Below are 22,215 nucleotides of genomic sequence, written 5' to 3' on the forward strand. Positions count from 1 at the left end.
CATGTTAATCTTGGATTAGCATCTAAATTTCTGTTTAAGAAGTGTGTAAAAGTGTGAAAACATCCAGTTTTAACTGGAAACGTCTTCCACTTCTTTTATTTTTAACACAAACAATACACAAAACATAATGACAAATAATGGCTGAGTTGACCATAATACAAAGGTCTCATATTAAGACACCATGTGCTTCTAACTAAAGGATTAGAGGCGACAGAAGTCAACACGAGTGCTGTACCGAAACAATAATGGAATGACAGGGAGGATTAGAGGAATAACGCACGGCTGAATAGGATCTTTGCTTCAGAGCATATATTAGCATGGGCTTATAAATAAACTGGTGTGAAATCCTGTGCACACTGGGTCTGGAGTTACAAGGGTCTGTAAATAATGTGAGGGGAAAAAAAACTACAAGAAAGATTTTTTTCCATAGAAAGATCCTTCGTCTGTCACATAATAAAGTGTCAGTCATTTGTCATAGTCATGAGTCCAACCAGCCCAAAATAAGATCCAGACAAAAAGCGCCCCACCCCCATGTGTTTTAAGCCATTTAAAGTCTTACAGACCACATGACTACACAAAGGGGCAGCTGAGGCATCATATGAAATGTGTGACTTCTCAAAATGACCGCACTGCCTCTACCAAACACTGAGAACATGCTGAAAGTTAAGTGTTAAAAGCTGATGATTAACATGGTTAACAGTTCATTAATGAAGGAGTGCGGTAGTTTGTGTGCACACTTATCGTACCGTATTGTGGAATGTCGCCCAGCTCGGCTGATGCCATTCCCAGTGATGGGAGATGGTAGGGTGCTTCCTCTGTGCAGGTCTTCTATAGAGCGACTCCAGGGCTTAGACTTATCCATTGCAGCCTCTGTGTTGTTCTCCACACACTCACCGTCATATCTGCAGTACAATGGAAATATGTTGTTTTTTTGGTTTTTGTTCTTTTCTTAAAAATCCACTTTTTCCATCTTGTTCCTCTTTTTCTTCCCAAATCTGGTGGAAAGAGGAAGAGATGAAGTAAATGTAGGAAAAACTTCAGAGGGAGAAACTGAATCACTACCAGTTGCAAGGTGTTGTGCCAAAATCTGGTCCCTTGTAGACAAGAGTTGGGCACGATATCTGAGCCCCATTTATTGACTCATGTATTAAATTTAACTTTATAATACTTCTAAATACATGCATCAGTGCAGTGTGCTCATTTTATGGAGTCTTTATAACACTGCAGTCTATTTTAATCTTGAAACTTACATTTTTCAACTTGTAATATATGTTCGGCAAATAACTATATATATAAAAAGTAAAGTTTAGTATTTTATTCTGAGGCCAATCCTAAAACATATACAAAAAAAAAAGAAAAGCCTCCTAAACTGAGAATACAGGGTCTGTGCATGCAGTAGACAGTCTCAGAGCTAACAAGAATACAATATGACTGCTAACAGTAGTGCTAACATTGGCTTAGTGTTCCACCTCTTATCCAGATATGGTCCCCCCTGGTTCCATACAAACAACCAAATGTTAAACTTGAGGCTTCAACACAGTAGTCTACAAACTAATTGCTGATGACACAGTGGTTCCATCCACTTATTTTGCACAGCAGACAATTTTGACAGGAAGAGTGAGAAAGAAAGCTTGTGTTTTGTTGTACTTGGCAAGGCATACCTGCTAGGATCCATTTCAGCTTTTAGACGGCTCCTTTCCATGACTTTTATGTGCTGCTACAGGACTGAATAAATACAATTTTACAGCTAACCTATTTATAATGTAGACAGACTATAATAACATATGGTGGAGGGCTGAATTAAAAATGTAACCATGAGCTTGTCTGGCCCTGAACAAGGACCGTGTTAGTAACTAATGATCACAATTCATGAATAGAAGCATATGGTTGGTATAAAACACAGTGCTAGTGTCAGCAGTGGCCCTTCTGATACAGAGTTGTCAGAATCTCAGTGTTTCTGGCTACCAGGCAGCAGTGATGGTGGTGCTGGTACTGTGTAGAGATGCATCATCAGCTGTACAGAATAGTGCTGTTGTGTTGGTTATCACTTCAGTATATATGACATAGTGACTCAGATAAAGAGCGTGTAGTGACTTACGTGACAGCATATTGTGCAAAAGAAAGGTACTCCACCAGCACGTCCAGGCCCTTGTTCTCTTCATTTAAGAATTCCCTCACCCACCTGAGTAAAGAAGAAAATAAGTTTATCAGTTTATACCATCATTAATGAGGAAACAGGACTTTTCCAAAACAGAAATGTATATCAGAAAAACATCTCCTTTCAAATAATACAGGCCAAAAGATACTCATGCAATATATTTTTAACATGTTTTTTTAAAACACATAATATTCAATTTCCTTTCCTTTTTTTTCTTTTTTTTTTTTGTGGGCCTGCGTCCCATCTGGCCCAACAGATGTTTTCAGATTATTCACACTGCTCCTTCTAATTGCTAAGAATGTAATGATCCTGTCTAAGAGTAAACACATTACACATATATGCATTTGAAAAAGCAAAGGCATAATCACAAGCTCAAATAGCATAACATTATTATGTCTTTCTTTTGTTTTGTTTTACTTCTTCTCTACCACAGATTCAAATAACTCTGAACAATTCCAAAGAATGATAAAGATGTTTTGCTTTTTTAACTTTCCATTCATTTAGAACTTTGCATGCTTTTGTGTAAATTTTTTAATCTCGCTTCCCTGGAAGAGAGAATGAAGCTCTTCCCTGGAAAAGCTCCTGCCACATTTGTTATGAGCTGCTATCAGCACTATGAATGAAGTTGACCCCTGATTAAGGCATGAACATAGTTGCAATTTGTAAGACACTGTGATGAAACTAAACGGGCCTGATCAGACTAACAGGAGCACCGGGTAATGCGGTGCCTGGTGGGGATGGTTGTGTTTTAAAAGTGCTTGGAGGTGTGGCCTCATTGGAGCACATGGTAATCATTATACAGGACACCAACTGACAATCCACCCATTCACCACATGTCTGTGACCACGGTGCAACATGTCAGACGAAGGCAGGAAGGCAGGCAGGCAGGCAGGCAGGCAGGGAGCCAGGGTTAGCATCAGCAACGCTCGCAAGGGGACAATCTGCTTATTATACACACTCATCATGATTGATAAAATTCTTTGCTTCACCTTTGAAAAGAAGAAGTAATTACTCACTGCCTGAGTGGGTGACATTGTGCTCTCTGCCATCACGAGTCCAGGCTCTCTTGTTCCCCCCCTGCCTTTATGTTAATGAGTCATTGTCTAATCTAGATTGGTTAGATTATTCGTGTAATCTAGTTTACTGACATGAGGTCTTTTTAAGAGTTAAGCCTTGTAAACAACATTTCAACTGGTCAGCCAGATGGACTCCAACTGGAGTATGTTTTGGTTAAAAGCACAGAATCTGATCAGTGTGTAAACAGTGTGTAGGAGTTTAAGAGACAGTGTTGTCAGATGCAGGAGATCATTTGTGTGAATGTCCGTGACAAATTAAAGTTATAAGTGTATGGGACGAGGGGAAGAAAAACAGATAAATCAAGACACATACTGTAGCTCAAATTGTAGAGTAATTTAGCTTTTTTTCTGTAGTGTGTGACCAGCAGATGCTCTCATGGTTGCCTCCTGACCTTCCACCTGCAACATGGCACTAAACTGCAAGTTTTAATTACAATGCATGGATTCTCTCTGCATATTATTTACATTTCCAACCGATACCCTTCAGCCTCTACCAATGTAAGATATTTCATTAGCCCTCCTACTCCATAAGCAAAGGCTTCCGGACCACTTCCACATACAGAATTTTATGCGTAAAGGAGTGCCACTTTAACATATGGGATGTACCAACTGGTCAGCTAGTTTTCAAAATCACCAATCAGTCAGGCCTTCAACACAACATGCACTTAGCAACATAGACATGTGTCAATATGTTCAGGCTGGTAGGTTTGGCTGGAAATGTGGCAAATGCCAAAGAAATCAACTACCTGGTGTCAGGACAGAGATGCTTTTATTTGTACAGAGAAACTTACTATTAATGTTTTTGTGATTCAACTGTTCCTACATTTATTACCAGTTTGCCAAACTGCAAAGAAGAATGCAAAAGAATTACAACACCCTTTTTGGCTCATTTAACTCAAGAGTCAGGGGTCTGGTAGAGCAACGTTCTCACAGAAAAAATCTCATGGACCCTGGGCTCTACTTGTCTGCTAATGTTTCAGTAGCACCGTAGTTGAGTTTCCAAGGAGGCTGAGCCGACACTAAAGGTTGATGTGAAAACTCTTTAGAATAGTGACAGGTCAGAGAAAACTGTTTGTAGAAACTTCTATACAAATAAAACTTGCCTTGCCTAGAAACAGCCCTGCAGCAGCACTAAAATAAATACTACTTTCATCTGAAAAGATGTCTGTTGTCAGAGTTCCACATTGTGCCGGTCACTCTTCTTTACAAGCCCACACAAACAGAAGCTTGTGCAGTTGATTTCAATGCAGTTTCATGCACCACTGCATTGACAATTAGCCAGGAATCCTGTCCATGTTGAGGCAAAATTGTTTTCCCTTGAACTTAATTAACGAATAACTAATTTTTATCTTCAGTTAAGATAGGTACATTTTCTTTTCCACAAAAACTACTGAATTACATGCTCACTGCAATATGCCCTAAACTACAAATCCATGCAAAATCATATTTCTCATAAGTAATTGAGCAACCCATCACACTGTAGTGACACAGTTACCATGAACTATGGCAAAACAAAGCACTTTGATTTTCTGAAACTCTCAGAGATATTGATCTTCCTTCGAGGCTGAATTGTGAAGCTCTGCCTCAGTATCAGCTCCTACAGGTTTAGGCTTGTTATCCTACAATACCTGACATTGCAGATGAAAACACCAGTGTTTCATCTGCTGGGAAAACAAGATCTCTTTAGCAATAATCCATATTATATCTCATGAGGATGGCAGACAGAAACACTAAAGTTGTGCAGCCCAACTACAGCAAGAAAAAATGTGTTTTCCTTCCACAGGCTGTTCATGTGTCAGCCGCTCGGAACAATCCATTGATTCATCTTTTCCTCATCGCCACATGGTTTTGGGTGTAATATTAGGTCAGAGCACATATTTGGATTGGGGGTGCGGGTATTTAGTGTCAACGTTTGTGTCTCTGAGTGTCTGAAATGCAAGACTTTATTCCTTACACAGACTTCACGCAGTCTTACAGTGACTCACCCTATATGATTCGTCCGTAACGAAATCTCCAGTTCTCTCAGCACTTGGGTGGACTCCTGTACCCTTCGTCTGAATTTCTGAGGAAAAATAAAAAGCGAGGGGTTTAATTTCATCATACTTCTGTAAATCATGATGTGGTAATACAGAGATGGGAGATGTTTTGGCTGGAGAAAACTTTCTCTGACAGAAATGTTAGACAAACAGACACAGAGGCAACCACAGTGACATTTAGAAGTAAAAGTGAGCATGCTGTTCAGTACGCACAGACTATAAAAATAACAGGAAAAAAGATGGGATTGCGTTGTACTCCAAGGATTTTTACATGGGCCTTTTACAGGAGAGTAACCATTAACAGAAAACTAGCTGACTCACTGGAAATCATGAAAATAGCTGTTTTTTTTAACTGCATGTTTATACTTTTGTGGCTTTTAAATAAGGACTCTAAAACTGGTTATTAAATGGCCAAATTTTGTGCACCGATTCAAATTTCTACTGAAAACAACTTGACAAACACTGAGTAACCTAATTGGCCATCGGAAAACCCCTGTTGGCAGCTACGTTCTCTGATGTTTTGCTATGGAGACAGCTACAAGAATAAACTATTTGACCAGCATGTTGCATATGAAAAATCCCAATTAACTATTGAATTAGACAAAAAAATTATTGAAAAGGTGAGCCTGTTCGTCTTTGCTTTTATCCTGGTGGGGAGTTCATGCTGTTATACAACTGCAAAAGAAGTCAGGTGAACGACCAGCGGTGATCAAACATGCTCACAGTGAGACAGATGGAAGAAATCCCTGATTGGTTGTTACATTAGCAAAGAGGCAAAGAAAGATAAATACTGAAAATATAACACATCAAAAAATCTGTTATTCTTGAAATACATTTTCTTAGAACAAAGAAATATTTGCTGCTGGCAGTTTTGCTTGTCTTTTAAAAATATTGCCATTTATTAGGTCCTGTATGCAACTCTTGTGGCATTCCTCAATTCATTTAGTGGTCTGTTGTGTCTTTACACATCAATTTACAATTTGTCATGATTGCTTAGAATTTACAACCAAAAAAAAAGTATCAGTTACTCACTACTACATACCATGTGATAGAGAAACTGCAGTGAAGTCCTTTTTTATAGAGATGAAAACAAACACCTTAACACCCACAAACATCTGGCTTTTGGGTTAAATGGGAAAGTGTTACATTGCTATTCAGTCAGGTGTTAAATAGCAGCAGAATTTACTTGCTTCAGGTCTGACTAGCACCTGATGGAACACAGTACCACGGTGCAAACTAATTTTCATGTAAGAGTTGGCTCTCTTCACATTTTCTTTGCTGAAAATCACCAAGATTATAGCAAATTTGTTGTAAGGATAAACAGCAGGACAACAATAATTAACTGCTATAAATATTCAGAGAACTGCAGACAATTCTTACATTTCAGCTTCTCAGAATAAAACATTTTCTGCTTTTCTTGTTATACTGTTACTTTATATAACTTTGTCATCTGAGTGCATATTAGACAATGAACTACTTTACGTTATTTCGTACACATTGCTAATGCCAAGTAATCAGAAGAGGAAAAAAAACACTTTAAGGAGAGTCTGGTATTGTTTTTTCTGTTTTTTTCTAGATGTTTCAGGGCTCCAGCTGAAAAATAGTAAACAAAAATGAATGTTAGAAGAGAAGACTTTCCATGGTGTGTCTGTATCAGGGAAGAAACAGAGCTCAACCTATTATTAACATCCACAGAAAGGAGAGTAGTTCCCATGGCTTGTTGTCTCTGGTGTATGTCTTTGGGCTTGGGCGGTGTGTGTTTGGAACATAAGGAGATGAGAAACACAGTGTTTTTATTAGGGAGGAGTCATTTTTGTGCATGTGTGGAAAGCAGAGCATATTTTTGGGGTACTGCGCAGGCTCCCATAGCCCCCACTAAAAAGCCCTACACTCCACACTTTAAGTGCTACCAGCTGCATCACAGAGAGAGCAGGAAGAGAGAAGCCGACAGTGGGGAGAGAGAGTGAAGACAGCATGAGGAGAAAGGAGGAAAAGAGGAGACGAGGAGGGAGCGGTGAAAGAGAAAGTGAGAGCGAGGAGACAGCACTGAGAATGTAGAGGAGAGGGGGAAAGGTTTAGGGAGGTGTGAGCTCAGGAGGGGTTATCCTGGAAACAAATCAACGGCTGATACATTCTTGGGGACTAGTTGGACTGAAGCTCTTCCTCCTTGGCTGCCTATTGGCTGGGAGCTGCTCCGAGGAATGCGCCGGAGCCTGCCTATGGAAAGCAGAGGCAATGACCTCCAGCTCTCTCACAGTGGCACAAAGTGGCAATTGTTTGAGTTTGAAGGAAAAGGGGGATGGAGCAGGAATGTAGAATGAAGCCCATAACTCTTTCTTTTCCTCCGTGCTCTCTTGTGCTTCTTTTTTGTCTTTCCGTCACTCTCTGTCCATCTCTTTCTCCCCCCTCTACTCACTCTTTATTATTCACAATCTCTCCTTCCCTCCCTCTTCATTGCCCTCTTCACTTTACTCTTTCATGCCAATCCTGTGCGCCTTCCAGTTTTCAATCAAGCCTAAAAAGAAGGCTACATGTTGATTGTACAAAAATATAAGGCCTGCGATAGGAAATAAATTAAGGGAGGTTTTAACAAGTCTCATCTAGAGCAGTAGCAAACAAGATTTTTTTAATCAAACATGACACAAAACAAAAGATGGAGGAAAAAAAGAGGATCAGCTCTACTGGGCACACATCTGGATAAGTTCAAGAGGCCATGTTGAATGTTTATACCAAGAATGCCTTCAACATGATCAGCAATGAAGTTTAAATGAAGGTCAAACCAAGAGGTAAAGCACTGAGCTTAGCTCAGTTTAGCTTAACTTGCAATTCTACCTACATTTTTTTTAATATTTCAGCTTTAGTATAGATATAAAATATCAGTTACTGAGTTTTTAAATGACCTTGTTGTTTGTGTGTGTTCTTTTTTCACTTTATCTTTCTTATCTTTGAACTGAGCCCGGCTGGCCATTAAATGCTGCTTCCATTTTTATGCTAAGCTAACTTACAAAGCTACAGTAGGTGTGTGAGGTTTTAATCACCTGTCTCAGAGACAGACTATCAGAGATAGACCAGATATGACACTATCTGTCATGTTGGAAATAGGGAGGCAGATGCTTTGAAAACTTAATTTAGCATAATTAATTACTGGTTCACAAACTAAAATATTTAGCATTCCAACTTATTCAAGAACTTAAGATCCCATTTCAAAGTCTTTACTTACTGACACCGACACCAGGAATTTTGCAGAACAAAACATGTAGGAATCAAATCTTTTAAACATTAGAAAAGCTTCTCTACTCTTCCTCTTGGTGAAATTGCACAATTTTTTTACTGAATGATGCTCCTACACCTCGTAAAACAGGTCACACAACAAACCACTACTGTATGGGACATTTTGCATCATAAAAACATTGTTCATCTGTTCTAAGTTATTGCCACAGTCAGCATAACTCAATTTGTTCAAGCTGCTCTAGCTGGCTTACTGCAGTTTAAATTTTTAAGCCCAGTCAGTGCAAATTGAACCATTCAGAGATTTGTTGCAATTCTGGCAGAGTCTGTTGGTTAATTTGTTTATCACAGAGGACGGTCTCCCAGCATTTCCCCCCACAGTTTGCACATCCAGGCCAAGTTTTGGCAAAAGCCTGAGCGCTGGCTGAAACTTGTTTTCATGGAGCCCCTCCTACTCTGTTCTGCTCCATTCCAAGCAGCCAAGAAAAACAGCCACAATTGGCTGCTGAGAGGCCATTATTTATCATATAGCTAAGACACTCCTGATCTTTTCCTGTTAGCTCCTGCTACCCTGCAAGTAAATTTAAATGTAGCAACAAGTTTTGTACCATTATTCCTTTCAAGTAACTCTTTTTGCACTTTTACCCCATTGCTCTTTCCCAGTCATGACCAGAAATTCCCCAACTGAAATCAAAATTATGATGTGATTGGGAGTTATATCATTTTTCATTCCATGTATATAACTAATGTGTATGGCTCCCCATCACAAACGACATGCACCTCTAAAATACAGTACTGCATAGGTGCAATAAAAGCACAACTACAAATCAGGACCCAACTGGCCTGGTGCTCTGCACATGCACCACAGTTCCTGTTTTGGTATTTAAACACAAGTGTAAAGAATATACACCACTTAATTTGGTACTATTTTGCACCCACCTAAATTTGTTTGTCATTCATTTTGGTCCATTTTGGGGCATAATAGCTCAAGCATAAAAAGTACAATGGTTATGACCTAAAAGCAGACATCCTTCTCCCTTATCCCCAACTATCAAAGCAAAGACGGTCATGCTTTGCTCAATAAAAGATATTTCCCTCTTGTGCTTGTATACTAGACGGTAGTCCAATTAAATAGCCTAAGCAAGCTATAACTGTACCTCGGCTTAACTAGTCTTGAAAACACACTGCCTGTTTTGTAACTAAAGCTTTCTCCTCCAGAACTCCTGCATGCTATCTTCCCTCAGCTGTGGGAATATCCTGGATAAGAGACAGAAGGTCAGAGGGGAAGGAAAAAAACTTCCAAACTACAACAGCGAGGCCACTGGAACAGGATAGCCTGTAAAGACAGGGCACTCACCTTTCTTGTGACTGCTGGGTCTAGATAACTCCTCAGCTTTTGGAGGTACGTGTGAGGCGGGTTTTTCACTTGGAAGCGTTCCTGTCAAAAAAGAGAAAGAAAAAGCTGTGAAATGAGCTGAGATGAACAAAAAGAAATGAGAAAAGGGAAAGAAGAGAATAAACATAAGGAAAAAATACTTTTCCTCGAGAGAAATTACAATTAATTACAGTTAATTCTCTGGTATCAAGAACAGCAGTAATGACTGCACTAGAAAAACTTTACATATCTTATATACATATAAGTCATCAGGCTGAATCTGAATAGGCTTTTATTAAATTTAACTTTTCATTAACTCTACATTTGACATTAAGACTATGTTCCGCTTTAATAAGGAAAATAGCGATCATTCCTACATTCAGAACGTGTGCATGACAAACTCTCAGATTATACATGTTTCCTTATTTATTTTCATTTTTTTATTTGGTTTTTCTGGAAGCTTTTCTTGTAGCAACAGCACTACCTCATGCATTTGTTGGAGGAAAAAAGTTGTCGCATGACTACAGCAACAATGTATAATAAAGACATGGCGTGATGATGATCCGTGCTGTCTGGATGCGCATGTATGTGCATTAAGTTCAACCAGCAACAGGTTTCAGGTCTTACCACTTTGATCTAAGTATAAATACAAGAGATTAGTGCTGGATTTGGATCAGTGTGTTGAGCGGGAAACAGTATTTGGATTAGGCTGAGCAGCACAACACAGCAGCATGGCATATAGTAGAAGCATGTATGAGAAAAAGACAATAAAGACCTTTTGTAAAGAAAAGCTTTTTTTTTTGTTTTTTTAATTTTGGTGGCGTGCTATTGTTTGCAAACACAATATGTTCAAACTTGATCTCTCATCCCCTGCACCCCAAGCTAAAATGAAGATGGACAGCAGCACTGTTTAAAAGACAGGCAGTAGACAGCTGCTGTGAATTGAAAATAAATCTTATTAATTTAAGGGGTGTTGTATCTGGAACATTATGCTAAGTCCTACTCTACATATCCAATGGTTTACAAACATTTGATTTAAATTATAACGTCCTGTATTATTATATTTTCCACTTTGACTATTTTAGACATTAGTGTCAAAATTAGGCTTTTTTTTTTTGTAAATGTTATTTTTACTTTTAATCCCACTTCTCATCAAGTTTGATTTATTCGTACTATGTTTTATCAGTTTAGTTTAATGCCGGCATTTTACATTTTGCTGCAATCATTCACCTAAATTCATCTTGCAGGATCAACTAAAAATATAGTTCCACAAATGTTTATACATTTTCCACCATTTGAACCAATGTAACTGCTGTTATGTGGTACAAACAGATCATCACAAGGTGCATTTAAAATTTAACCAATCTAATTTAAACAAACATCTGTCCTCGTACGTGTAAGGGATTTCACTGTAAATCCAAACACAGCATCATTGTAGGTACATTTTCTTTTACTCCAACCAAAAAGATAGTCAATAATGTTTTTGTGGATGTTTTTATTTAAAAAAAAAGTACTAAAACGGTGCAAACATCACTAATCTAAATCTATATCATCATGACCGTCCTATTAGGTTGTAGTCAACATAACTCACTTTTTAACATCTCCACAGATTTTGTTAGTAGATAACTTATTTCTATTGCTGCATAAAAAAAAGGATTATTTTGCAAATCCAGTGTTTTAGACATTATATATGTGTTTGTCTGCCTTTGAAGAACTTGGAACTTTCTGAAGTTTCTGAGTCACATGCTTGCCAACAATTAGTCTCCTGAAGTTTGTCTTTGTTCACTTTATCTGGAGGTCACAGACAACACTTGAAAACATCCCATGCTTCCAACTTCTTCTTCACTTGACAGCTAAACAAGGTTCTCTATCCGTTTAACATGAACCTCATAGTTTCCTAGCAAGCAGCAGGAGTTGACAGCACAGCGACATGATGCCTCAAAGGCTTCCCATCAGCAAACAGTCAAGTCTCAAAAGGATAACAGAAGTTTCATAACTACCGTCTAAGCCTCTGATTTCCTGGAAGGTGGATGACAACCTTAGCAAAGACAGTGACATTTTAAGGTAGGCCATATTTAAGTTAAACTTAGAACTCATGAGTGTCCAGAAAGCATTACATCACATTCTTATATGCCAACAAGTTTAAGTTACCGGCATCACAAAGGAAGCTTTTGCAGTAGACCACATACTTAAAATGGCTTTCTGTACAGATACTGAGATGAGATCAGCAACACCAGATTTCTCACCTGTAGAGAGTTTCCTCAGACAAAAATAGAAAAGACAAGAGCAACAGGAGTCACTCTAAGCTAATGGCAACTGGCAGAAAGACAGCTAATATTTTTATTACTTAAAAATAAATAAATAAATATGGGGCACTGCAAAATAAGCTGACAGGTGTTAAATATATCCTGTTGCATGCAAAGAAATGTAAGGAATGCAAGCGGGTTGGAAACAGAGTTACACAGACGACATTATGGAGAATGCACATCTGTTTCTTCTGAGCCGGTATAAATGGGTTCCAGAAAACTGTCAGACAGTTGTAGCTTATCTGGGCAGCAGGTGTAGATTAAATCTCAAAGATTAGTTGCACTTTCCTTTTTGCATCTGAAGAGCATAAGAATTAGTTTAAATGAAAATATATAATAATATAGCAAAATATAGTTGAAAGTTTAGATGTTTCAGCTACTGTGTCTGTAACTGTCTATATGAAAAAGCATCTGAGGTATATCTCTCATAGAAAGAGGCTGTAGTCTTAAGATTTCTCTTTGCAATTATATTTTAACATTGTGTTCATATCAAGAGCACCCTCCATATTTAAATTAAATTGCCATAATTTCAGGAATCGTCATTAATATTTCAGCCACTGGTGGCATTTGTTTTTCAAAGGGGGTGTACCTGTCATGTCTACATCTCTGCCTCATTCCTTTAATGTTGCCATGGTTACATTAAAAGATTCACTGTATCTATGTCACAGAAAATGCTTCGCTCCCAGCACTCCCTGTACTATCTTGGGTACAGACTTATTGTATAAACAACAGGGGAAATAAGTTTGGAGAACTAGTTTTAGAACAGACTTTGATTTCTGACTTAATGCATGAACAGAATACAGTCTCACACTCATCAAAAGGCAAAAAGATGCAAGAGATAAGAAAGCTTGCTTTCTCACTTCTTAATGAGATCACTTTTAAGGAGTAAAGATGCAAAAAATAACTGGGTAATGATTTGGAAACTGCTTCACTGACGCTGAAAAGGAACCAAACTTCACGTCTGACACTTTGGACTGAACACCAAGAGGATCTCTTCCTGCTGGTCAGCAGCCGGACTGCCTCACTCTGGCACAGCTCCCTTCAGGGTCAGTAGCCATCAATACAGTTTGAGTGGGTGGTGGTCTTGATCAAGTCTCTGCTTTTCTCCACTGCTCAGGGAGGCGGTAAAACTCAGGCACTGAGGTTGCCAACTAAGCGGGGCTCTTAGACCACAGCTCACTGCACAACATGCACCGTCTGTTATTTCCTGCACGCAGCACTGACACCAATAATAGGCTCTAGATTTTAACTAGCTAACCGATGTGTGCTCCCTGCAGTGGCACTTAACCCACTTGACGAGGAAAGTTGAGGCTGTGTGTAAGGATGGCAAAGAGCTTATGGGGTAAAGGCAGGTAAATGGAACGTGGGCGTTGTGGTCACAACACACAGAGGGACAGATCTTAACCAAGATTAGAAATGCAGTACACAGTTCAGTATGTAATCATTTTCTTATTTATGTAGAAATGACAATTAAATGTGACTTTCTGAGCAGCAACATTGGATCATATCTGACAGACTTGTGTTGCCCACCTGATCACAGATTAGTTCCCATTTCTTCTCATTGTCATATTGTCGCAACAGTCGCGCCTTGTCAGGAGGAAGATTCATTGAGTTCTGAAAGAAAAAGGAAAAGGTCAGAGTTAATTGGGTGTAGCTGGAGACATATCATTAATAGAGCCCAAAGAGAGAAGGGAGGAGTATCTAAAAGATGTAACCTCATCTGGTAAGATGCATGTTCCTTTAGATTTTTATGTATTTGCAGAAGCACTAGACAACATTTCTGCTCATGATATCAGGCACTAATATACCTGTGTGGCCATCTGCAGCATCCACACACATTTAAAGTGTACAAATCAGGTTCTTTCCTTCTCAAACAATGAAAGCTGCAGCAATTTAGGCTACTGCATTAATGGTTGGTTACAGCAAAAATATCACCAAAAGATGTTCTGAGGAGCAGGAATGTTCTCCAATTCCAGCTTGAGATCTTTGCTGCCTTCCATTTCCATTAATACCCCCTTTGTTTCCCGCTTCCCTTTACTGTCTTCTGTCGAAAAACCACTTCAAATGCTTATTCAGATAACTTACTGCATAACTTATATTTCAGCAAATCAAGGTGTTCTGGTCTATACTGGCAGCTACATGCAGGGTTTTTTGGCGTCACCAGCAACAGCTTATATCACAGACCATTTCCTCCACAACAGACAAAAAATAACTGTAAAAGGCCAAAGTTAATGAAATGTAATGACGATTTAAGAAAGAACTTGGGTTTGGTATTAAAAAAAAACACAGTAGGAAAGACATTAAAATACAAAGACTGACTGTTCAGTAATAATGATAGCATTCTGCTACAAAATGTGTCCGGTGTTCACAGAAAACTGGGAATATATGGCAACACAACCTATTATTATGGGCATATGTGCTTATGTGTACTTTGAACCTTTAAAGAAATATGACTGTTGTTAAAGAGGGCAAATAAAACAACTTCCTTGATGGCCTGTTTCCAAATAGTCAATCCAATCTAACACCAGTCAAATGACCACCACAGGACAACCACCACAGGACAACGAATCGGAGAGTGAGCAATAAAGACAGTAAACAACAACAAGAAAAAGATGGTCAGAATATCTAGCAGGAAGTTACTTTGTCTTCATTTGTCCATCCACCTGATTACAATAAAGATTTATGATATTCAATGAGTGATTTCCAACAAATGGTGTTTTTTAATAAATCTAATAGGACCAATGTGTTGGTGAATGCTTTGATTGTACTGTTGCAGAACTTTCTTTCTACATCCTGTGTTTCATCTGCAGTTTTTATGCAAAACATATCAAACAAATGAATCTGTGTGCAAGTTTTTCACTGCCAAAAGACAGGAGGAGGAGACCTGGAAAATAACACTGCTATACATCGTTTAGTTTGGGGTTCTTTTCCTCTCTTCATTCCCTGGTTTGGATCATCTATCAGACTGCGTTCAGCCCTCAGCCTCCACTGGTTTTTCCAGAAGAGCTCAGAGGGGGAGTGAGAGGAAGATGGATGAGGAATATCCTGAGATCAGACCATTTTCCAAGAGTGAATAATATAAAGAGGGACTCAGACCCTAAATGAGAGGTTTGATCCAGAGCTTCAGAGCCACATTTCATAATTGCTTGAAATGCTGGAGAGTAATATTTTATTTTTCCGCGTTCTAGATTTTAATATGGCATGGTTATCGATCTGTGCAAGTATTTTCATTTTCAAAGCAGGCATTTGTAAGATTAAATCAATGTATGCAGATGCTGAGCAGGCACAGGGACAGGGCTTAAGACTACTATTATATCTTAGTAACAGTGATACTAGGCAAGATTACTGAGACAACAAGGCCATACAAATTATACTTATCCTGATAACAGAATAACTTAACTGGTTTGACTTTTGTATATGCTGATTAAACCACTAGATCCTTGTTTTATGGTCCATTTCTACATGGATTTGATTTTCCAAATTAACACAAATTGAGCTGTACTGATTTCTTTCAAATAAGTGCCAGTAAGACCACAAAAAAACAAGTCTAAATACAAGAATGCAGTTTGCTTTAAATATAAGTGTTATTAATCTCTGTTTTCTTTAAGCAAAAATCAATCAAGCAAAACCAGTCTAGTGGAAACACAGGCTCTGTCCCACACAGGGTCCTCTACAAAAATCGACATCGAAATAAAATTAGCATTCAGCAAAGACTGCAGGCCGACCAATCGCTGCTGAGCTCACTGCAAGGGATTGGGAGTCAGAGGAGCTCTATTGACTAAACCTGGCTGCTAACCAGATGAATAGATGCTGTACGCACTTTCCTTCCCTAAACACATTAACATACAATCGAACACCTGAGCAGACAAGTCATATTTAGTGACATACAAGCAACTATTAATTACTTGCAGACCTCTACCTTCTTTTGTTTGGTTGAAAGAGAACTACTGGGTTGGCTGGTTGTGTGGTTTGTAGAATCACTGTGGGTGCACAGAGCAGTGGGCTTTCTGCTTGGTGAGGCTCCAACTAAAGCAAAGAGCCACTTCTACTAGCCTTCATTTCATCCCCAAAACTAATAAGCTGTGACAGCCACTCAGCTTGCTTAGGCTCAGGTTACCCCACATCTCCAATAAGCAGATTTGGACAGATTTACACCAGCACCTGATGGCAGACCACACTGATGAGTACATATACAACTCATTAGCAAATCCCAAAGTAATTAAAGTATTACTGAAGTAATCATCAGAAGCAATCTGTGTCTGATATTACATAGTTCAACCACAGTAAGTCTGACACATGTTTGAAATGCTGGATGTCATTTTTTCCAGTTTCAAAAAATTGGAACAACTTATTAAATGTAAAAAAAAAGGGGGGAGGAATGATTCCTCACAGTCACTCATTTTGAATTTGATGCCAACAACTTGTGTCCAACAAAATTCATATATATTCTTTTTTTTTTAAATAAATAAAACTATCTAAATAAGTAAGTATAAACACAGAAAATTGCTTGTATGTGTGGTAACTACAGTAGTTCCATCCCAGCCTTAACCCTTTAAGGCTGATGGTCTTTAAGTCACTCAAGATGCGAACAATCATGACAGAATCGCCACTGTGTGTGCCAGACCTCTTGATCCTGTCAAGCCATCAGCATGAATAATCCCAGCGTAGATGCAAGAAATATGAAGAAGTTACAATCAACAAGGCAGCTGTGTAAGACTCGAACATTGTTAGAGACACAAAGAGTGAAAGACTCTCCCTAGGCAACAACAAAATAAATATCACCGGGGGGGTGGAATTTACACTATGGGGCGACTGACGCAGACATGGGGTTTCAGTGCTTCCCAGCCATGAAACTGTACTCACATTTAATCTACTAAGCAAGTGCCCCACATCTATATTGCTTCTGAATGAATTTCTTTAAAAGCATTAAAACAGCAGTTTAAGCAGAGAGTTTTAGTTGAACATAAATCCTCCAAAGCTTCAGTAATCATTCACAGCACTCCAGAAACCACAGGATGTGTCTCACACCACGAGAGCTGCACCACACTATACCAAGCAAAGAGAGGGGTTTGTTCCTACAGCAACTTCAGTTTATGGGAATATTTAACTCACATCAGGCCTCTGGTTACATGAAAATAGACAGAGCTTATTAATGCCTATGTATCCTCTCTCATTATTCGGCTTGAGTCATAAAGGAAGTAAAAATAGATAGTCTCAAGGTCCACCAACCGCCCACGACCTTCCAGGAGGTTTGCAGGCCAAGGGGGGTGCAGCCTCCACAGCAGAGCTGGCTAGAAAAGCAAACAAAACCAATGTAAAGGGCCTGCTTCAGCTGGTAGGGCTGCAAAAAGATGAAAACTGTGTTTGCAAAGCTAAAAAGCTGTCCACTTAAGTGGGGGTGGAACTAAAATGACATTTTTACAAGGGAAGGTTTGCAAACTCTCCACTATGCATGTGTGATGATACAAGAGTTTGTTGGAGCAAAGCAAAACAAAATACAGAAAAATTATACAGGTTTTTCTTTTTTTTTTCTGCAGCTCTGAACAAGTATGCAAACATGTCACAGAACTTACTAGGCTAAAGCACTGGTAGTATGGAGAGGCATAAATGTTGCAACACCCTACAAATACATATAAAACAATAACATCATTCATAAAATCCACAACTTGCCTTTAGGATTAGCTCTTAGCTTTTGAAGATTGCTGCATGCTGTGATCTCACATACTAAGCAATCCTTGCTGAATGAAAACAACCAGAAGAACTAAATATAACAAGATCAGTTAGGAAACCCTGGCAACCTAGAAGAGAAAATCCCTTATTAAGCTCATGCTGTACTGTGTTAACATCCTTTACTGTTCATATTATTCACAACAAATGTCACAAACAGACCAGAAAAATGCACCAAGCACCTCACAGCCACCCAGCTTCGTCCTGGTTATCAAAGCAGTAAATAAATTTTGTCCTTTGAGTTTTGAGACACACCCATGCTATCTTCTTTCGTATCCCCATCTTTTTCTTTGCCAGTGCACCACAATTAAAACTAACTCTACCAAACAAATGCAGCACTACAACTTTTCAGCTCCCGTAAGCAAAATGACACAAGGCTAAATTTTAAAAAATGGCCATGAAAGATGTTGTCTCAGTTAAAAAGAAACTTTTCTATCATTCAAAGCAACGTTCCAACTCCACCTCCTACTGTCTTTTAAAATAAGCACACCACAACAAGGAACATCAGCCATTCTCAATTCATGACAACAAAAAATAAATTGCTCAATACTGCGGAAACAGCTGAATGCTGCACAGTCTTTAAAACATTTAACAGTTAGCAAACTAGATTAGCACTGCCAGCTAAAAAACACCCCAGATGTTCAAATATATGACTTAACATCATGCAAATGTTTCACATCAGTTTTTTTTTTTTTTGTTTGTTTTTTTGTGGGGAGCATCTGTGCAGTTCAGACCTGCAAGAATAACAATCTGTCATATTCATAGTAGAGGCTGCCAGGAATAAAGGGGCTGCTAAAGGGAGAAATGAGTTGGCCGGAACTGAGGCATGAGCTATCCCAAGCAGGCTGTCCTCTGCTTATTAGCACAGCGTGGCTCTGTAATCCCTCGCTACTCTTTGGGGGCACAGGTGTCCCCTGTCTGTCCTCAGATTAGCTTTGTAATCCGGAGGACCCCCTGACTGGACTGTAGTTTTCATGTTTTTGAAGCTGTTTGAAGGAATGCCTTGAGCGCAAACGGTGGGTTCAAGTGTTTGTGGCCCTATTTTGTCCACATTCCACAAAAGCCTTTCATCTATTTAGTAGACAGTGATGAGCTATAATCTTCAATGCTGTCCTTAGTGGACAATCTGCCATCCACAGATACCACAAATAAAAGATGCTACAGTACTACATTTTTGTCCAGTGTCAAGAAACTAGCATTACTTTACTAGCAATAAATTACATTTTTCTAATTTTCATTTCACTAAAGAATTTGGGTGCCTTCAGCAAGGCTTTTGACTAAACATGTAACACCATATGGTTAATAATAATAATAAAGTGAAATCAGCTGTAATACTCTAAATACAAGCAGCTGCAAGTGGGAGGACTCACATTTTACTTCCTTTGTGTACAACATTGAAGTTTGAGTGCAACTCAAGCTGTTCTGTCAGATAGCTTTGTCCAATACTTGAAAGATTACATTTAAAAATTCACAACACTTCATCTGTGCTGTGGGCAAACGCACCGCTCATTACATAAAGTTTACTTTACTTTGACATGATAAAAACAGCATCAGCACTGACTGCTATCTAAATGCCGGAACAACATTATGGACATGGTTTGGAGCAGCAGGGTGCTGTCCAAATAAAACTAGTGATACATGGACACGGAGGGCCAGACCAGATGTTGTAAGGTTGCGAAAGAGTCCCAACTTAGGTGGAGTCAGTGCTGCGTTCCAGCTCTGCAATATGATGAGTGAACAGGAACCAGAAAAGTTGTTTATCTAAAACAATGGCTGTAAAAATCCAACAAACTGTAATTAAACTGATATCTAAAATGTTAAGTTGCCTCCATTGTGGAAAGATTATTTTTAATTCAGTGTCCAAACATTTGACTGGTGACTTTTATTGATTGCAGCATGAAATGACAAATTCAGACTTGCTAAAGTTAAAGAAAAATGGATCATGCACAAGTACTCATACAGGAATAGTGTCAACAGTCATCTGCACACACCACTGAAACAGTTTGCTTTTGTCTTTATTTGTATTTGTACCAGTTTTACTGGTGTTTGGAGGTATCAAATTAAACCAGCGTAAAATTTCAGAGGTAGCTGCTTTAACTCTTTACTGACCCTGCTCCAAACTGCCATGATAGAGTCAGATTCTGCACAGTAGTAAATCTGAACTCAACCATAACACAACTAAAGAATTTGTCACAAAGAACTGGGTGGCTATTTATTCTAATCAAATGACTGATGCATTCTGGTGCCCACCACAACAATGTGCTTCTATCATAGCTAATTATCCCATATTTTTTTCCACTGACAAAACAGCTCATCTGACTTTGATGTGATCTGCTGCATTGTAACGGTCATCATTATCAGATTAAAATCTACAACAGGGGGTTTACCTGCATGGCACTTTCGCTAAAGAGCCCACACAAAGAAAGAGAATAGAGGTTATGGGCACTGAAGTAAATGCAACAGGACCTCCTATTCTGTACTCCAGATGTTAACTCTGGCAAGTCATTATGCAACAAAACATGCCTTTTAAACCCTGACAGCTTTCACTGCAGCATATAAACATTTAAGAAGAGGAGGTTAAAAGGAAATAATAAGATTATATGAACCAAGGTGTTAGACTGTACGGTAAAACTTCACCTCAAGACTTTAAAATGTAAAAAGTTCAATAAAAAGTAGGTCAGGAGTTTTCTTCTTTAGATGAGAATTTCAGGTGCACTCTGTTAGGTTAAGCTACATAATAGGGGGTGAATAAGCCGTTTGCATGATTTCACAGCTTAATAAAGATCAAGGTCCTTAAGAAAAAGAATGACAACAATCTCAATGCCACAAGATAAAGCTGACCCTGACGCCACAACATACTATCTAATTTGTCATATTGACATAGACACTTGAAGGTTCTACTAAACTTGTTTTCTGATAAATGTAAGCAGCTTGGGGGGAAAAAATTATAACCAAAAAGGCCCTCTTGTGTAGCAATTTAGCGAAGCAGTCCAGTCCAGCTGCCACTTTGGAGCCGGGACAGATCCTGACCATAATACACTTATACACAGAGTTGTGACTGTCATTCTTTTGTGTGGGCTTGGACCGTCCCTTTTGAACAACACTAGTAATAGACTGTGACCCACATGAAAGGACTAGACTGGCCTTTTCAAGGCTACATCACTGGTGCACCTGCAGGAAGAGCTAGCAAAGATAATTCTGAGCAAGTCAAAACACAATCATTCCAACCTGATGTCAACACTGTGACAATATTTCTGTTTTCAGTGGAAAGTTCAGCTAAAAGTGCAGTTGTCTTGAGAGTCTGTCATAAATCAGCACACAACTTGTACCCAGGTGAGATCACACTAAAAGCGATGTCATGTATGGTGGGTACTAAAAGCAGCGTCTGCCACCCACAGTGGCAGTGCAGACGACCAAACCCCCAAATGTGCACATGTCAAAACTGAACACAGAACAACAATACTGATTGAAGTTTCAGTGGTTTCAGCTCTACAGTGCCAGGTCACAGTCAAATGACATGTACGCACATAATCAGCCAGCCAGGATGCCTGAAGTGTATGCTTTGAGGTTTTGATCACCATCTCAGATCTTCTCTACCAGCCTGAAAAGGACAAAGCACTGGCAGCTGGATGTCACTGCTCTTATGCTCTTCTCTGTTGTGGCTAATTGGTGGGTGAGCACCCTGGGGATCCAACATTGTAAAAACAAGCGCACACACACACATATGGGCATGCATGGTGGTCTTTTACAGCCTGCCGGGTCTGGGTCTGGTGCCAGGCTCCATCTTGGGCACCCCACAGAATAAAAAGCAGCTCTGTTCCATGGGCCTGATGCACGGGATTCAGCCACTGTTCACCCTCTGCGCCTTAGACAATACCTATTGTTCTGCTTTTTAATGAAGAAGAGCGCTAGCTGAGTCACTTCCTGGGTTCCATGGAGCAATGTCATAGGTGGGGAATGAGTTGTGTCTTCACACTTGTGGATAACATGCTAACAAATTGCTGTCACAACACCCAGACTGAACTCCAATTCAATAGAATCATAGAAACTGAATCCATCTGGGACGTGGCTAAGCCTGAACATGCAGGTAGACAGCCAACATAGTCTGGACCTGTCATGATGACAAACTAGACTTCAGTCTAACATGAAAGCTTGCTCTTGTGATTAATCTGAATCTCAGATGCATCACCCCATAACATATACAACAGCAGCTCGTAGCACCTCAGCAGCCTTTAAACAAAGCAGCTTAGATGTAATCTGGCCAGACTACTGGGAAGAGCAGCAACAACAACGGCAGCTAAGCCTGCAG

The 22,215-nt window shown here is 39.2% G+C and overlaps 1 protein-coding gene across 6 annotated transcripts in view; it reads right to left on the bottom strand.

Moving 5' to 3' along the window:
* fmnl2a (formin-like 2a) overlaps nt 1-22,215 on the bottom strand; it is a 45,176-nt gene that overhangs the window by 17,603 nt on the left and 5,358 nt on the right. For all 6 annotated transcript variants that reach the window (XM_042001908.1, XM_042001912.1, XM_042001909.1 and 3 more), the window contains exons 2-6: nt 13,710-13,793; nt 9,856-9,936; nt 5,220-5,296; nt 2,099-2,182; nt 747-902 (exon numbers count right to left, since the gene is read on the bottom strand). In XM_042001908.1, coding sequence (XP_041857842.1) covers nt 747-902; nt 2,099-2,182; nt 5,220-5,296; nt 9,856-9,936; nt 13,710-13,793 — 482 coding nt within the window. The remainder of the gene's footprint in view (nt 1-746; nt 903-2,098; nt 2,183-5,219; nt 5,297-9,855; nt 9,937-13,709; nt 13,794-22,215) is intronic.

This window comes from Melanotaenia boesemani, chromosome 12 (genome assembly GCF_017639745.1).
Source record: "Melanotaenia boesemani isolate fMelBoe1 chromosome 12, fMelBoe1.pri, whole genome shotgun sequence".
Classification (NCBI taxonomy): Eukaryota; Metazoa; Chordata; class Actinopteri; order Atheriniformes; family Melanotaeniidae; genus Melanotaenia; species Melanotaenia boesemani.